The sequence below is a fragment of the Microtus oregoni genome, unplaced genomic scaffold (assembly GCF_018167655.1).
Source record: "Microtus oregoni isolate MIOR12 unplaced genomic scaffold, Mior012 000023F_ref0000262, whole genome shotgun sequence".
NCBI lineage: Eukaryota > Metazoa > Chordata > Mammalia > Rodentia > Cricetidae > Microtus > Microtus oregoni.
The window spans coordinates 4,202,609-4,219,806 of NW_024543082.1; the positions used below are offsets into that span (position 1 = coordinate 4,202,609).

General features: G+C 39.3%; 1 protein-coding gene across 1 annotated transcript in view; it reads left to right on the forward strand.

Annotated features, from left to right (window-relative positions):
- The window catches only part of Ccdc14 (coiled-coil domain containing 14), a 37,273-nt gene that overhangs the window by 10,499 nt on the left and 9,576 nt on the right, over positions 1 to 17,198 (forward strand). The window contains exons 6-9 of the mRNA XM_041673241.1: positions 4,700 to 4,933; positions 5,043 to 5,137; positions 6,529 to 7,048; positions 9,552 to 9,693. Of these exons, the coding sequence (XP_041529175.1) occupies positions 4,700 to 4,933; positions 5,043 to 5,137; positions 6,529 to 7,048; positions 9,552 to 9,693 (991 nt within the window). The remainder of the gene's footprint in view (positions 1 to 4,699; positions 4,934 to 5,042; positions 5,138 to 6,528; positions 7,049 to 9,551; positions 9,694 to 17,198) is intronic.

The following is a 17,198-nucleotide window of genomic DNA, read 5'->3' on the forward strand; positions in this document are numbered from 1 at the left end:
AGAGGGATCATGTTTTGGAAGTATATTTTTTAGATAGCAAGATTGACTTATTAACATGAAATATTTACTTATCTGGCCAGTTTGAAACTATTTGATGATATGACATGTTGAGTTTTTATTGTGTACCACATACTGTTCTTATGGCTTGCCAAATGTTATTTATAGCCCAAGTGTCTCGACGTTGGTGATTTTTATTTGTATTTTACTCTGTGTTTAATAACAATGAGATTACATTAAAGTAGAAAAAGACAAGTACAGTATTGGTTCACTTTAACTGAGAGGGCTCCTTCAGATAAGGAGTACCTAGACAGTCAGGTTTTTATGATGTGTGACCAGCTTTGGGGACGGAATGAAAGAATGACAGGGAAATTGAAGGAGTAAGTAGGGAACCTTGACGTGAGGTGGTGATTGATGATGTTAAGCAAATTCCTTTTCTACTCTCAAAATTATAAAATATACCAACCTTTCCTGGGGTTTCCATCTAGTGAGGAAACATTCAGGAGGTGGAGGAGACTAATGATTATCCTATCCTCACATGAAAGAAGAGATGGGTCTCAGCTCTTGAGTGCGTGTGCACGTGAAAGAGGCTGCTGTCAGATGTCCCGTCGACCCTCATCTTGCTTATCTATTTGGTAGCTCTGGGGCTTGAACCCAGGGCTACATGCACGCAGCACAGGTTTTCTTCACTCCCTCCCATCTTATTTGTTGAGGCAGTTTTTTCACTAAACCTAGAGTTTGTTCCTCTAGCTAGACTGACCAGCTGACCAGCGAGCCCTGGGGATCTTCTTGTCTCTTACTCCCCAGCACTGGGGTCCCTGATGCCTATGGCTATGCCTGGGTTTTTAAGCGGCTGCTCGAGTGGCAAGCACTTTACCCACTTAGCTGTCTCCCCAGGCCCCAGGCTCTATCTTATCTGAGAATTCCATCAGGCTTCTAGAGTGCAGTTTGAAGAGTTCACAATCACCTCCTACTAGGGTTTCCCAAAAATGAACCTTTGGGTTCTCCACACCTCAGTAATGCCTATCAGAATTTAAAGATTCACTTTTTAAACACTGAACTTCTCACATCGTTAAACAGCATATCGTGTTGTTTGGTTATTGAAGAGACTCTAAATCCAAATCCATCAGTCGATTTTTCAGCTCCCTTCTTTAGATCTCTCTAGTTTTCTTGGATGTTGCCCCACAAGATCCTGTTTGGTTAGGAGCTTTACCATAACTGTTTCAGTGTGAGTGTCTGTGAGCCTTGTGTTCCTGAGGGTTAGATTAGAGCAAACAACATCTTCTTTCCATCTTTAGAAAATTATCTTTGTCTCCTAGTGAATCTCACATAGCATGTTCCTCCACGTTCAGGCATTGCATGCAGCTGTCCTCTCTAGCAGTCCATGCAGTCTTCGTAAGAGTACTGGTTTTGAAGACTTGCCGCTGTGATAGTCTCCTGCATAGCAGGGAAGAGACAGAGTTTGGGCTTCTTCCCGGGAAAGATGGGGACAGGGCCTGCAAAAACTGCACCTGCCTTCTGTCGCACTTGGGTCTGTGAGGTGACTTTCCATGCAGATGCAGCAGGCATGGAAAGACGGAGGTATCTGAATTCATTTTTGTAAGGACTTTGTCATCTCACCTATGCTTCCTTCGTGGTATACTATTTGTGTTTTAATAAATAAAGCTTACCTGAAGATCAGAGTGCAAAGCAGTCACACTAGTCAGCCATACATGCCAGGGAGTGATGACATACACCTTGAATCCCAGGACTCGGGAGACAGAAGCAGACAGATCTTTGTGAGTTCAAGGACATCCTGGTCTATACAAGATTGAATCTGTCTAAAAGAGAAACAGAGCTCACACAAAGGTGATCTGAGCAGTTGGGATCATACAATCCCAGCACTATGGAGGTGGAGACAGGAGCTGTATGACTGGATGGAGAGAGGAATATAAAAGGGAAGAGTCAGGAACTCAGTGGAGTGTAGAGTCAGGTTGTTGGAGAGTATTTGCAGGATTGCCTTTTCAGTCTGAAGATTTGGTAGAGGCACAAGGTCTTTCTAGTGGCTGGCTGTTTTACTTTTCTGATCTTCAAGTTGAACCCCAATATCTGTCTCTGGGTTTTTATTATTCGTGTTACAGATTCCTGCAGAAGTAACAATATTATGTCAGAATAGGAGTCAGGCCTCAAGGTCTTCAGCAACCCTAAACCCACTCTGCTTTGAAGAAACTGTATTCTTTTAATCATTTTTAAAAACCATTCTTTTAACCTTTTTTCTAATAAGAATGAGGAGGTAAAGAAAGGTTAGGCATATCCTCAAGGGTACTCAGCTAGTAAGTGAACATTTTAGTATGTGTCCTTTAGTAGCCATAAATGCTGTGTGTGGAAGTGGAATTGTGTCATAGCTTGGATGTGTCTTTTGTAGGTGCCATTCCAAGCTATTTTTCAAAGTCTATTTCATATCTATATGCTCATTTCTGTTAATGCTATTTAGCAAACAGTAGGGAATGGGGGGTCTTGTTAGACAGGGAAATAGAATCTAGACTTTCTTTTGATGTCCCAGTCACAGAAGAAGCAAGATAAGACTGCCTCACTGAATAAGGTAATGGCTAACATAGACAAGAATAATGGGCTAATATAAGTTAAAAGAGTTAATAAGAAGTCTGAGCTACTAGGACAATCAGTTTATAACTAATGTAGACCTCTGTGATTTCTTTGGGACTTAACGACTGCAGGAACTGGGCAGGACAGAAACTTCAGACAACAGAATGGTGCCCACATGGACAACTGCATCCACATAAAGCCTGACAGAACTTGGAAAGTAATTCTAGACAAAAAAGAATAGAGTTAAGCATGGCTTATTGATAGCAGCACTTTCTTGGGTGGGCTCTGCTTGCTAGAGGCAAGCACTCTCACTTAAGAGAGGCTTCCCGACTCAGCATTAGCTGCAAAATCTTCCAGCTCTTTTAAGAGGTCCTGCCATGAAACACTTAAATAGTGTTGATGAAAAACTGACTGCATGCTTTTTGGTGGTGGCAGGGACCTTGACATGCCATAGAGTTGTGGCAATAAACATGGCTTCAGCCAGTACCTCTGCCATGAGGCTGAAATCTCATAAAGCCAAGGAATGGGCTGGATCCAGCCACCAAAGCCACAGCTTTAATCTTGGCCATATTGTTTAGCAAATTAAAAACTCATATGGTCAGAAAAAAAGAGATACAGTAAAGATAGTTTCAGAAGAAAAAGCTTATAAACAATTTACAGTGTATTTAAAAATATATGTAGGCTTGGGAGAGAAAAGAAAAAGGTTAAAGTCCTTAAAAGAAAAGAAAAAAGAAAAAAAGAAAGTAGTTGGATGTGGTGGCACACACCTTTAATCCTAGCACTTGGGAGGCAGAGGCTGGAGGATCTCTGTGAGTTCAAGGACAGCCTAGTGTACAGAGTGAGTTCTAGGACAAAGATACATAGAGAAACCCTGTTTCAAAAAGCCAAAAATTAAAATAAAAGAATCTAGATTCCTTTTATACTGGTTGTAGGACATTGCTGTATCAAGGTCTTTTTCATTCTTTAGCTTATTAATACCAGGTATATGCTTTGCACGTACACTAGAGAAGACTTTAATAATGAAGTGCAAAATCAGCCCTGCTTAGAGAAACTAGAGTTTGGTCAGAGAGCAAAGATAATAAAACATAAGTAACACAGACCAATATATGTATCGTATTATGATCTAAGTAGACACTGTGCTCTGAGATGGTGAAGAATAGTCATCACTAGACTCATATGAGGAACACTTATGTGAGCTAGGTGGGGGGATTGGAAGAGATAGGTCATCACAAGCAATGTTATAGCAGGCGAGCCAGGCTTCCTGGGTTTTCTGCTACCCTAGTGATGTATCATTCAAGTTGCGGTTCCAAGAGAGCTGGGAAGTAGGTGCTGGTCAGACTTTGGGAAACATTTGATGGTGGAGAGTCTTCTGTTTTGTGTTAATTTCATTGGTTAAATAAAGAGACTGCCTTGGCCCTGATAGGACAGAAAATTAGGTAGGCGGAGTAGACAGAACAGAATGCTGGGAGAAAGAAGCCGAGTCAGGCAGTCGCCATGATTCTCCCACTCCAGACAGACGCAGGTTAAGATCTTTCCTGGTAAGCCACCTTGTGGTGCTACACAGAATATTAGAAATGGGTTAGATCAATATGTAAGAGCTAGCCAATAAGAGGTTATAACTAATGAGCCAGGCAGTGTTTAAAAGAATACAGTTTCTGTGTAATTATTTCTTTGGATAAGGCTAACTGGGTTCCAGGAATGTAGCCTGCTGCTATTAATTACAACGAACATTAAGTACTAGGTGAAGATTGAATTTATGCATTTTGATTATCTACTATTCTTACTGGTTGGCCTTCTATGAAAACATAGAAAGTTACACAATGTCCTGCCTTTCTTATTCTGTTTTCCACTGAGAAGAACTGGACAAGGGACCGGGTGCAAGAAGCTTATTGAGCGTTCGTGGTAATATCCGTTACAGGTGTTGAAACTAAAGGGAGAGCTTCCAAGTAGCCTTGAATGGAGAGTTTAAGATGTTCTTCAGGGAGTTGAGTAAAGCCCTTCTATAAAGCATATGATCAGTTGAACTACATCTGAGAGTCTCTCCCCCCCCCCCCAAGATACTGGAGTAAAAGTTGTTGAAGATGCGGTTTTAAGAACTTACTTCCTTTCTCCACTTTAGTGTCTTCAGAAAGTAAGAAATGGATATCTAGTGAAGCTTCAACTGGAAGTGAGAGAGACACACCAGACATAGCACAGCCCTGGTCATTACGAGACCATTATAGAATGTACTCACCGATAATATACCAAGCCCTCTGTGAGCATGTGCAGACTCAAATGTCACTGATGAATACCTTGGCTTCAAAAGATGGCCCCAGCAGAATGCCTACTGCGTGTCATACTGTGTCTGGTTTAGGTTAGTATGATATTTGAATATTGAATGTAAGCCGTGATTAAATTACTTTGTTATATAAGCACTATAAAATGTGAATGATACATACACTTTTTTTTCCCACTTCTTTTAGAGTCTCAGGCAATACCACATTCTGGTTATGGCTGTTGTACTTCCACTTCAGTCTGGTCACCTCAGCAGCTGTCCTGCCCTCTAATGGTTCACTCGGTGGGTATAGTTTGTATACTAAACAAGAAACAACTTGGTTATAGAAATTGTCATCTTAGCAATGGATTATTGAATTAATCACTCCAGTGTACTAGGATGTAAAACCAATTTTGTGTATTTTCTGAATTAGAAAAGTTTTACCTGTTAAGAACATAGGTATTATTAAGAAGCAATCCTGAGGAAAGAAACCAAACTTACCCAGGACCCAAGCACAGCCAACACCTGGTGACACGTGTCTTTACTCATTTACCTCTGTGTCTTATTTTCTGTTTAAGTGATTTTCTTTTTAAAATAAGAGCTATAGTTTTATATAGTTATATACTGCTTTTTTTCACTTAATACATTGTTAGTATGACTGTGTTTTCTTTTTCTCTGCTTCTGTCTCTCTCTGTCTCTCTCTTTCTCTCTTTTTTGTTTATTTGTTTTTTTGAGACAAGGTTTCTCTGAGAAACTGCCCTGGCTCTCCTGGAACTCACTTTGTAGACCAGGCTGGCCTTGAACTCACAGAGACCTGCTTCTGCCTCCCAAGTGCTGGGATTAAAGGTGTGCACCACGAGACCTAGTTGACGACTTTTTATTACAGTATACCTTTTATATAGTTGAAGCTGTGTTTTGTGGGTATTTTTTTCATAAGACAAATGTCTTTGAGCTAAGTTGTATAATAAAATCACTAGTCTCTGATTTGATATTGAGCCAACAGCTAGTTTTATTATTTTAACATGTTCATATACATTCTATATACACACATGCATTTTTATTTCTGTTACTAAAAATTGAGCCCACCACCTTACACTACCACTGAGCTACATCCCTAACTGAATAGACCTTTCTTAAAGTTCTGTATATGTGGTTTTTAATAAAATAATCATTTTATTTTTATTTTTTTGTGGAGATTTTTCCTGCATGTATGTCCGTGCACCACATGCATGATGGCATTGGGTCCCCTGGAACTGGAGTTAAAGAAGGTTGTGGGCAGCCACGTGGATTCTGGGAGCTGAACCAGGTTCTCTGCAATAGTGGCAGTACCCTACAGATGTGCTGTCTCTCCAGTCTCTTAGCTTGCTTCTTGTAATGTTTCTCAAAGTGAAAATATTTGTTTCAGTCCAAATGTGGGCTAATTTTTTGATGCCTTTAAAGCATGTATGGTATTTGTAAACAATCTATTTTCATCATGACCTTATAATATTCTCATGTTGCAGAGTGAGCTACTTAAGCTCTGAAAAACTAGTCTTTGTTGTGTAGTGGAGACATCCAGCTTACTTGTAAGCTGAACAGTTACAAAATTGGTTTTTAATGGTAGAAAATGATTTTCTAATATTACTGATTTGTGTTTTTAATAGTCTACTAGTGGATTGTTCATACTTTTGAAGGCTTTTGTTTTTCCTGCTTAGGGAGTTCAGACTGATGACGATAACCATCTTGCATCACAAGATCAAGCAAGCTCTGTGAACTGCCCTGATGTTCTCAAGAATTCCCCTAGTGTTCTTCCTGGAATTCCATGTGGCCTTCCCCACACTGACGAAGCAGCTCTTCCCACGCCTCAGCAGCCATCTCTTGCTAATTTGTCGTGGATGCTGCCACAACAAAGAGCTAAGGAAGCAGACCTGCGAAAGTGTTTCCAAACACATGTGTCTCTGTTTCCAGCTCATGGAAGAGACGTTCCCTCGGACAGTCAGGCACACCAAAGCCCCACTCAATTGCAGCCAGCCTCCTTGGCCACTAATGAAGAAAAATGTGCCAGAGAACAAATTGGAGAGACCACAAACGAAGGAAAGTATTTAAGCATACATGTGCAAGATGCAAAAATAGCCAAGAATGTGCAGCAGGCAGAAAACGTGAGCCAAACTGCTGAAAAAGTCAGAATTGCCAAGTGCTTGTTGGGAGAGCTCAAGGCCCTGGTCGCAGAACAAGGTAGATGAGTGTTTCAAACTTTTCTGTAATGTGGTATAATGCTTAATAGCAGTGTATGTCTTCTGGCTGTCATTCCAATGACAGTGATTGCTAAGGAGTGCCTGCTGTTTTTCACAGAACTGTGTCTTAACCCAGTAAGGAAAAGAGTTCTGTTTGTTGTCTTACATTTTGGGGCTTTTGTTTGTTTCCTGAGACAGGGTCTCATGTATTCTAAGATGGCTTCCAGCTTATGTAGCTGAGGGTGATGTTGGACCACTAGCCTTTGCTGGTCTTCCTCCACTGTCTGTGTGCTGGGGTTCCCGGGACTTGACATGTATTGAGAAATAGCAAACACTTCCAAGTGTGTATTCATTCTGCTTGATGCAAACAGACTTGAAAAGATCCAGTACCAAGAATCCATAGAAAGAAAATTATAGTAGTTAGATGACTATTTTTCGCTTTAACAAAGATCCAAATTTCCTTCCATTATTTTGTAACTGACTGTTAAATTGTTCAACAGATTTCACTTTGCATAGTAACCAGTGCCAGTTACTGGCCTTTTAGTTTGTGTTTAGCATTTTTCTCTTAAACCAATAAAATGTTTTTGAACCAAGTTGGTTTTTTCATTGTGTATGTATTTTTCTGAAGTAGTGGCTTTTGCTTGGAATGAATTGCAAATATCAGAGCTATGAGTAGAAAGCGCAGTAATTGATTGTGAAGCTAACAGAATAGCTGCCATTTATACAGGCTGACATACATACAGAACTCTAAAGTCCTTGGGAATAACAGCACAGTTAAGGTATAGGTCAAATGTGCTAAAATTGTTACGTTTCCAGAGCTTCAAATTAGACAGGCTTGTTTTTGTTTTTGTTTTTGAAATAAGGACTAACTGTATAGTTCTGGCTGGCCCGGAACTTGCTGTGTAGACCCAGACTGGACCTACAAAAGCCTAACTGCCTCTGCCTCTCAAGTACTGGGACTAAAGGTGTGCGCCACCACTCTTCTGTCGTCTTTAACCAAACGTTCAGTCATGCTCGCAACAGTGCAGGACAGCGCCAGTGTTAGGGGTCTAGAGTGCTCTCTCACTTGAGTGGTCCCACCCGGGTCTCACTGCAGTAATGGTCTCCACTCTCGGGAAGGAAACGAGTTTTGGATAACAGTATCTCATTCTGATCTCCGTCACCCAGTGACAGACTGCTTTTTTAGTTCCATTTAACTATGAAGAAATTTAGACTTCAAGAGTGAAGTAATTGAAATGTTGGCCAGAGTATATAATAAATAAAAAAAAAATCTCAATTAGAGAGGAGGAAAGACTAAAATCAAGAGATCTGATGTGCAGTATGGTCACTGACTATAGTAACAATACAATATAATTCTCAATTGCTCAGAGATTAGGTTGCCAGCCTTCTCATTACAAAAAATTAATACATGAGGCAATGCATGTCTGTTAACATAATTTAGCTATTGCACTACGCATACATAATTCAAAACATGTTATACACAGTAAATCACACAATTTCTATGTGACTAAGGTCAAAGCTGCCATAGTGGTTGGGCCACCGCTTCACCTTCAGAGCTGTGAGCAAAATCACACAATTTCTATGTGACTAAGGTCAAAGCTGCCATAGTGGTTGGGCCACCGCTTCACCTTCAGAGCTGTGAGCAGAGCCACTCGAGAGAAAGTGGTGACTGCTCAGTTGCTGGACATCCTTGTTCACTGTGTGCGCGTGCTTTTCATCAGTGTTCAAATGCTTGTGGCCCTGAATACGTTTTTATAACTTGATTACCCTTGCAATATTATTTTAAGTAAACACTTTGAGAGAAAGGAGGGACAGAAAAAAGATAGAAGATCTGATACTCACTCCTTACATCTGTTGGCCATGTGTAAACATAGCCGCTCTCTACAAAAGAGAGGGTACTCTGGGTCACAGTAGTGCTTTATAAAGTTAAGTAATGGCATGTCCTAGGAAACCCACTTACAATATTTTGCCAAATCAATCACCCTTGAACTCACAGAGATCCATCTGCCTCCTGAGGTGATTTGATCCTCCTGAGTGCTGAGATTAAAGGCATGCGCCACCACCGCCTGGCCCAAAATTAGCTATATTTTTTAATACAAGATCAAAGATTTTATTACTGATGTTTATAGAGTAGCCAATTATAGGAAACTTCGACAGCAATGATGAAGTCCACTATAGATTTTGATGAAGTCCACTATAGATTTTGATAAATATCAACTAGGAGATATGTGTAAATCTGTTTCCCACTTCACTTAAATGAACCAGAAAATCACTAAATATAATACTGTGATTTAAGATTAATCTTTCCTTACTTGGTGTAACTTCTTTAGAATTGATCTGAGTGAGCAAATACAGACAGCAAGATAAAGGAAATAGAATTTGTATAATAATCATGAGTAATGAAAACTATAATGGGTATATATTTATCTATAAAGATTTTTAGTAATACATGCTAATAATCTTTTCAATTTAAAATACTGTTTTTACTAACCTGTCTTTTATAGAGGACTCGGAAGTTCAGAGATTGGTAACAGAAGTAGAGGCATGCATATCTGGGCTTTCAGTAGTGAGTGGCCGCACAAACATCGACGTTGAAATAGCACTGGCCCTGCAGCCACTGAGAAGTGAGAATGCTCAGCTGCGGAGGTAAGACTTGCTCTTTAGTGTTGTTGTCTATAGGTACGGGAGTTCCACAGCCAGCACACAGATGGCACGTGTGATAGCTCGGAGCAGTGCTCTAGTGTTTATGCCTTTCCTTTCTCATCTTCCAGTGGATTCTGCATTCTTCAACTTTCCACTACTTCTGCCCACTAGGATACATTTTCTCCCACCAATATCCCTGATGTCACTTGTTAGCATGTACCTAGGAGGTGTACCTGCCTCGTGTAGTTTGTGTGGTAGTCTAAGTTTTTTACAGTAACAAACGTCTTAGTCACAGAAAAAGTGTAGAAAATGGAAAAGATTCCTTCTACTTTACAAAGCTACTGTCTCAGTATGTTTTCCAGGGGACAGATGGGGACAGGGAGTGTGAATATTAGGTGTCTTGGACCAGAAGTAGTCATTTCTTGGTCCTTAACATTTTGTAGTCTAAATTTAAAATCAGTCAAACGCTGTGTCCTAATAAAATTGCCTGCAATGTGTGGTCAGGGAAGAGAACCCGGATAAGGGTGAGCTGAGTGCTGGGAGCCCTGACACACTGAGGCATAGGACAAAACTTACTTAAATTTTTAAATACTTTTTTCTTTTTAGCCCTATTAACTTACTGTAATTATATTCTTAATTTGCTTAAGAAAGACTTAAACCGGTGAAGTAATCTTGAAATGTAGAGGAAATCACCCATATAACCTCAGTATTGTTTTAACGTTGGGTGTTCCTGTGATAACCAATAAAGCTTAAGTCCAGGATCTGTTGTTGCTTTTGTACTGGGGTTTGTTTTCAGATGCTTCTGCAGCTCTGCATTGTGAATGCGCCCTGACTGTTACCGTGGGAGTAGATGGGACTTGCAGGGACCTACACGAAACTTGAAAACTGTAAAGGATTCCTAGTTGGAGAGTAGTTCAAAGTCATGGGTCTGTAGCCCACAGAGATGACATCCAGTGAGCTTTCCTTGCTTAGGATCATTAAGAGGTCATTTGTGGATAGGGTTGCTGCATTTAAATGCTAATAACACTGTCATACTGTCATCAGTCCTGATCTGAGGGATCCCTGTAATAGTATTAATCTTTCAATATTAAAATCAAGATTAAGTAATGTGGAATGGATAGCAGCTACTATTGAGTGTTTGTGCTGTGTTGGCCGCTGTTCTTCATATGCGCCGTTACTCGAGTCCTCCCAGTAGCTCTATACAGTATTATGCTACTTCCATTTGGAGAGGAGGAGACCAAGGCACAGAAAGGTATGTGATTTGCTGAAACTTGTGTATTTAGGAATGGAGGAATCAAGGTGATTTGATTTTAGAGTCCCAGATCTTAGCTGTGGGCTTCTACAGTAACTCCATGAGGAAATAGACGCTGACTTAATTAAGGGTCACTCTTCAGGTGTATTTTGCAGAACAAAAGGATAATACTAATAAGTGCCTATTATTTAAAAGAGTGATAATCCAATAATTGGTCCTTAAGCATACCAGAACCTATCTGAGAACATTATCCGCTTAGCTTGTCTCCGTGGAAATATCGTTGGTCCTCACTTCCGTCCCTCAGAACATTCCAGAATTGCTGGAGTTCATTTGTAACCCCTCATGAAACGGAGGCTTACCCTTTATTTTGTCACCAGTTGTTTTTAACTTTTCTAAAGGTGACTTAGAAAAATGAACTTAACTGGTATCCATTTCTGTTTAATTGACAGCAGAGATTTTTAGCTGTCTGTCCTTAGGTAAAAAAGACTGTAGAACATTCTCTTGCCACTGTTAGTTACTTGACCTTTTAGAGGATAAAATTACTGAAAAATGAATTTGTTAGAGTTCCTTAGAATAGGCTAAGGCTTCCAGTAACCATGTGGGAATTTTATACTATTTTTATCTTTATTTGGAAAAAAATAATCCATAAATCTCACTATAAATAAAAACTAGAATGGGTGGGCTTATTTAGAAGTGATTTCTTTTTTTTTCTTGTAGACATTTGTAAACCATATGTTTTTAAGTAGAAACCTGATCCTTTCCCTTCCCACCCCACACAACTTAGTGCATCGCCATCTTGTGGCGAAAAGAAAAACTGCTGGATGCCATGCTTCCAGATCTTCTGCAATATTTGAAACACAGTAGTCTTTTATTTATTTTTTCTGTTCCCAACCCACAAGATATCTGTAATCTGTAATGTTTTGTTGACTCTAACTATAGGAGCCCCTAGGACATCCCAAAATATCTTTGATGGAGGTTCAGAGTAGAATGTTACGTCATATTAAGAACCTTCAGGTTAGAGACTACCTTAATATTTGTGAGGTAACTTAGGATTTATGGTCACTTCCTGATTGCAGACTCAAATATAAGCTCATTCGAGTCCAGACAGAACGTAACAGTTTAAGAGCAAACAGGCAGAGTTGAGGAGAGGTGGTGGGAGAGCCAATGTGTGAAAATTTAGATTTATTCTGTTGTCTGGAGAAATAAGTAAGACTATTGCAGGCCACTCAAACTTGGGTCATATGAACACTGAATTGTTGTATTGGTTTGGGGCTTTTGTGGGTTTTTTTTTTCCTCCTTCCCATTTTAGTTTCTACTGGATTAATAGTTCAGCATCTCCTAACAGTCTTATTTCTTTGTCCAAACACTTTACATTTTGTATCTCATCGTTGTTTCTCATCCCTTGATGTGTGGGCGGGGAGGTGTGGGATTTGGTGTTCTGGGATGAATCCTGGGGCTTTGCATATACTGTGCAAGCTTTCTACCACTGCTTAATACCCTAAGCTCAAGCTCAAAAATAATGTTTTGGAGGCCTGGGGATAAAATCACTTGCTGCACATGTGTGAGGATCTGCATTTGTTTCTTTAACACCTACATAAAAAATCCATATGGCCCTAGTGGCCTCTAGCTTGGGAAATAGAGACAGGGGTCTGTGAGCAAGCTGCTAGCTACACTAGCAAAGTCGGTGAACTCTGGGTTCAGGGAGAGACCCTTCCTCAGCAAAATAGAGAACAGAAAAGACACCCAACATGAACCTCTGGCTTCCACATGCTCATTCACACTGTAGGTGCATATGCACCAGCACTTGTGCCTCCATACATGTGAGCGTGTACAACATACACACACTCACACTGTCCTCTTTTAAAATGTACTAAAAAATGAATTGCAACCATTATATCATACCATATACAAGTTAACTTGCAAAGAATAACAGCCCAAAAGCTGGTGGGAGTAAGCATAGGGAGGGTCCTATATCTTTTACTGGAGAAGATTCCTCAATAATCCCAAAATATAAACCAGAAGAAGTAATTATATTGAAATTCAAAATTTCAAATTTTGTTTTTCAAAAATTTAAATACTTTTAACCCAAAATGAAGAGGCACCAACAGACTTTGAAAAAAAGTGTGCAAAATGTATCTTACAAAGAACTTATATATATACTGAAAACAGAACAATTAAAATTCTATATTATAACTCTATTTTCTGTTATTTTCAAAATGGGTAAAATATTTGAACAGGAACTTTATTACAGAAAACATACAGAGTTGGGTACAGAAACACATACCTGCACTTGAAAGATGGAAGTTAGAAGCAAGGGTAATCCTAAATTCAATGGAAACCCTACACAGGAAGACCCCTCCCTCTAAATAAATAAATACAACCAAACAAAACAAGGCTTGGATTGAGGACATATGTGGCCTAGTAGGAGATCTCTTGCATGGCATGTGTGAAGTGTAGCTAGAAATCTTCTCTGTCCCATCCAGTGTTGCTGGACCAGTTTCTTTCCCGCCTGCTGGTCCCTACAGCTGCTTGTAAAATAATCATTCTGAGGTTTAATATTTATTATAATTGTTTGACCTCTGCTTCTTACTGACTAGCTCCACATATAAATGAACCCATTTCTAATAATCTGTGTGTTGCCACATGCCCATGACCTACCAGTAATGCTTTAGGATCTTACACCTCTAGCCGCTGCTGGCGTCTCCCTAACTCTGCCTTATTTCTCCTCGTATCCATGCTTGGATTTCCCGCCTTGCCGTATTCTGCCCTGCCATAGATCAAAGTAGCTTCTTTATTAACCAATGGTAATAAAACATTCACAGCATACAGAGGGGGCATCCCACATCATTGAAGCTTAGGATTTTAATGCATGGAAATCAAATAAGAACACAAACAGATAGTTATCATCAGCCACTAGGAACCTGCAGGGTAGGAGCACAATGAAACATCATGGTATACTCATTGGAATGGCAACAATCAAAAGAACAAACCATTATTAGTGAGGATGTGGAGCCATCTTGGCTAGTTGGAATGTAAAATGGTAAGAGCACTTTGGAAACAAGTTTGGGAGTTTTTTTGAAATGATGTGTAAATTTGTTGAATGATCTAGTTAGTCCACTTTTCAGCATTTTCTCAGAAATGAAAGCACACATGTCCATAAAAACTTATATTCATAGGAAACAAATGTCTGTTGACAGGTGTTCATAGTGGTATTCAGCAATTAAAAAAAAAGGAATTGTTGATACATGCAGCAGAACGGATGAACTTGAGAATTGTTATGCTGAGTAGAAGAAGCCAGGATGTCAGTGTGTTCATTTCAAGATTCCATATCTATAAAACTCTAGAAAATGAAAACAATCTAAACCATGGTTAGCTGTGTGTCCAGAAAAGGAAGGGTATGAAATTGGCCCGAGGAAACTCCAAATGATGTGGATCTTACTATTGTGAAGGTTGTATCACACCATATGACAAAATGCACTTTAAATATATGTATATTAGTGTACATAGGCTTTATCTCCAAACAGTTTCATAAAAGTAAACCAATTAAAGCATATTTACTTAAATGTCATCTGTCTTTGGTTAAAATTAAATATATTTAAATTGAACACATTAAAAATAGTTTATATAATAGCCATTCTTGAGAGATTATTCTTATTATTAATTTTTAGTATTTATAAAACAGCAAAAATTTAAAAAGCAGAGAATAAGAGAAAAAAGTGGCTCCTGGTAAGGAGCATTTTCATCAATGTGGGAGGAGTTTCAGGGTGGACCTCAGCTAAGACACAGGAGTCAACCAAAGGAATGAAGCTGCAGGCGCAGAACTGAGAGAGGACAGGGTCAAGAGAGAAAGAGAATGAGAGAGAGAGAGAGAGAGAGAGAGAGAGAGAGAGAATTTTAGTAAAAGGAGGGACGGGTTGCATTCCCACTGCCAGGCTCCCGGCCACCTTGGCTAGCTTATACCCTGAAATAACAACACACAAATTGTATTCATTTAAACACTGCCTGGCCCATTAGCTCTAGCCTCTTATTGGCTAACTCTCACATATTGATTCAACCCATTTCTAATAATCTGTATATCACCACGAGGTCGTGGCTTACCGGGAAAGATTCAGCATGTCTGACCTGGCAGCTTCGTGGTGGGCAGCTCTCTATCTCTGCCTCCTTTCTCCCAGAATTCTGTTCTGTCTACCATGCCCATCTAAGGGCTGCCCTATCAAAAGACCAAGGCAGTTTTCTTTATTCAACCAATAAAAGTAACACATAAAAAGAAGACCTTCCTACACCAGAGAATGAATTCTATGTACAGGTATACTCATGTGGAGACCAGACGAAAATGTTGAGTTCCTTCCTCAATGGCTCATCTTATTCCTGTAAGATAGGACCTGGAGCTGAACCAGAAGACTATTGGTTTGCTAGGCTTGCTGGTCAGTGAGTGCCAGTCTCTGCCTCCCAAGCACTGGGTCTGAGGTCATGCCCAGCAAACTCCCACGCTACACAAGCTCTCCTGCAACTGTACCTTCTGCAGGCTCTCCTCATCATAGGAAGGCAATGCTTAGAGAATAGGATGGGGGTCGGAGGCTGTAGCGAGTGATAGAAAGTTCAAATTGGCTAATGTTTTAAAGGAGAAGAACCTGAACAGCAGCATTCAAAAAGATGATAAGAAAAAGCATTTTCCCATATAAGGTACCTGCTAGTTTTCTGGAAGATACCAGAAGAGGTATTCGTTTTATATTCTGGGACATCACTCTGTTCTGCCTTTTCTAGATCTGCATGTTTTGTTATTGAGGGGAACCCTTTAGGAAAAAAAAAAATAGCATTCTGTCTGCTGCTTATTCTTTTCTACTTTATAATGTGTCTTAGAGGTTTTTTGTTTTTTTGGTTTTTTTTTCCCCCAGTGGTGGATATTGAACCCAAGATCTAGTACATGCTTTGAAAGTGCACTGTCACTGAGCTAGCCCCAAGCCCTTTGTGGTGATATTTCTATGGCAGTACATATGTATATTTAATTATTTTTCAGTGTATATCAGTATTTCATCATATGGATGAGCTATAACGTGTATCACATCTTAAGTTGTTTTCAGTTCTCATCGAATATTACACTATATATCTTGTATATATCTGTAATGTTTTACATGCTTTTGTATTTATATAGCTATTTCTCAGAGTAAGTAACCTATAGGTAAAACCAACTTTCCAGAGATGGAGAGATGGCTTAGTGGTTAAGGGCATTTGCTGCTCTCACGTATGACCCAGGTTTGCAAGACTCCAGTTCCAGAGGGTCTGACTTGGCCCCGCTTGGCCTCACTAGCACCAGGCATACATGTGGTGCACAGACATGCAGGCAAAACACCCATACACATAAAATGAAATTAATTTTAAAAACTATTTTGTCAAAGATATATGTTTTATAGCTTGGATGATGCCAAACTGTAATCCAAATGGTTACAATAAATTCCTACTGACTGAGAAAATTCCCCTATACTGTCACTAATGAAGAACTATTTCCTTTATTTTATATTTTTGTAGTGTATGAGTGTGTGTGCATGCGTGTGTGTGTTCTGTATATTCATGTATTTGTGTATACACCTGGAGGCCAGTTGTATCATGCCGCTTTGCCCAACTTCTCATGTGAGCACTAGGAATCCAAACCCAGGCCCTTTGTTTCTGTGGTAAGTCAATCCCCTATCCTCAAGCAATGCCTTTCTTGGATGCTTCTTAATCACTTAGCTTTCTTAGATAAATTGCTTATTTTATCTTTTTACAGAACTTCAATTCTAAAACAAGCTTCAAATTGTGATGTGTTTAATCTTTATATTCTTTACTTGATAGATGTTGGATTTTGAGTTTTGCTTAAGGATGACTTCCTTAGTTAAAGATTATTTATGTTTTCTTATAAAATTTGAGTTGTTGGATTTTGTGTTATTGGTATATTTTGTGTTCTTAACTCTAATCTATCAAGAATTAATACTTGTGAATGGTATTTGGTAAGGGTACTATCATTTTAGATTCAGTAACTAAATCATATACTTTAGTTCAGAAAGTTTCCAGTCCTGGAAAGATATTAAATACCAGAGAGTTTTTGCTTTGTCCTAATCAGTACCTACTTACATATTCTTGTTTGTGAAAACAGAGTTGATACCAACATTCTAATGAAGTAGCTATTAAAAATGAACGTTTCCATCTAATAATAAAATTGCTGAAGGCATAAATTATGTGTCCCAAGTTGTTAATGTATCACAGACATGAAGCAGGAATA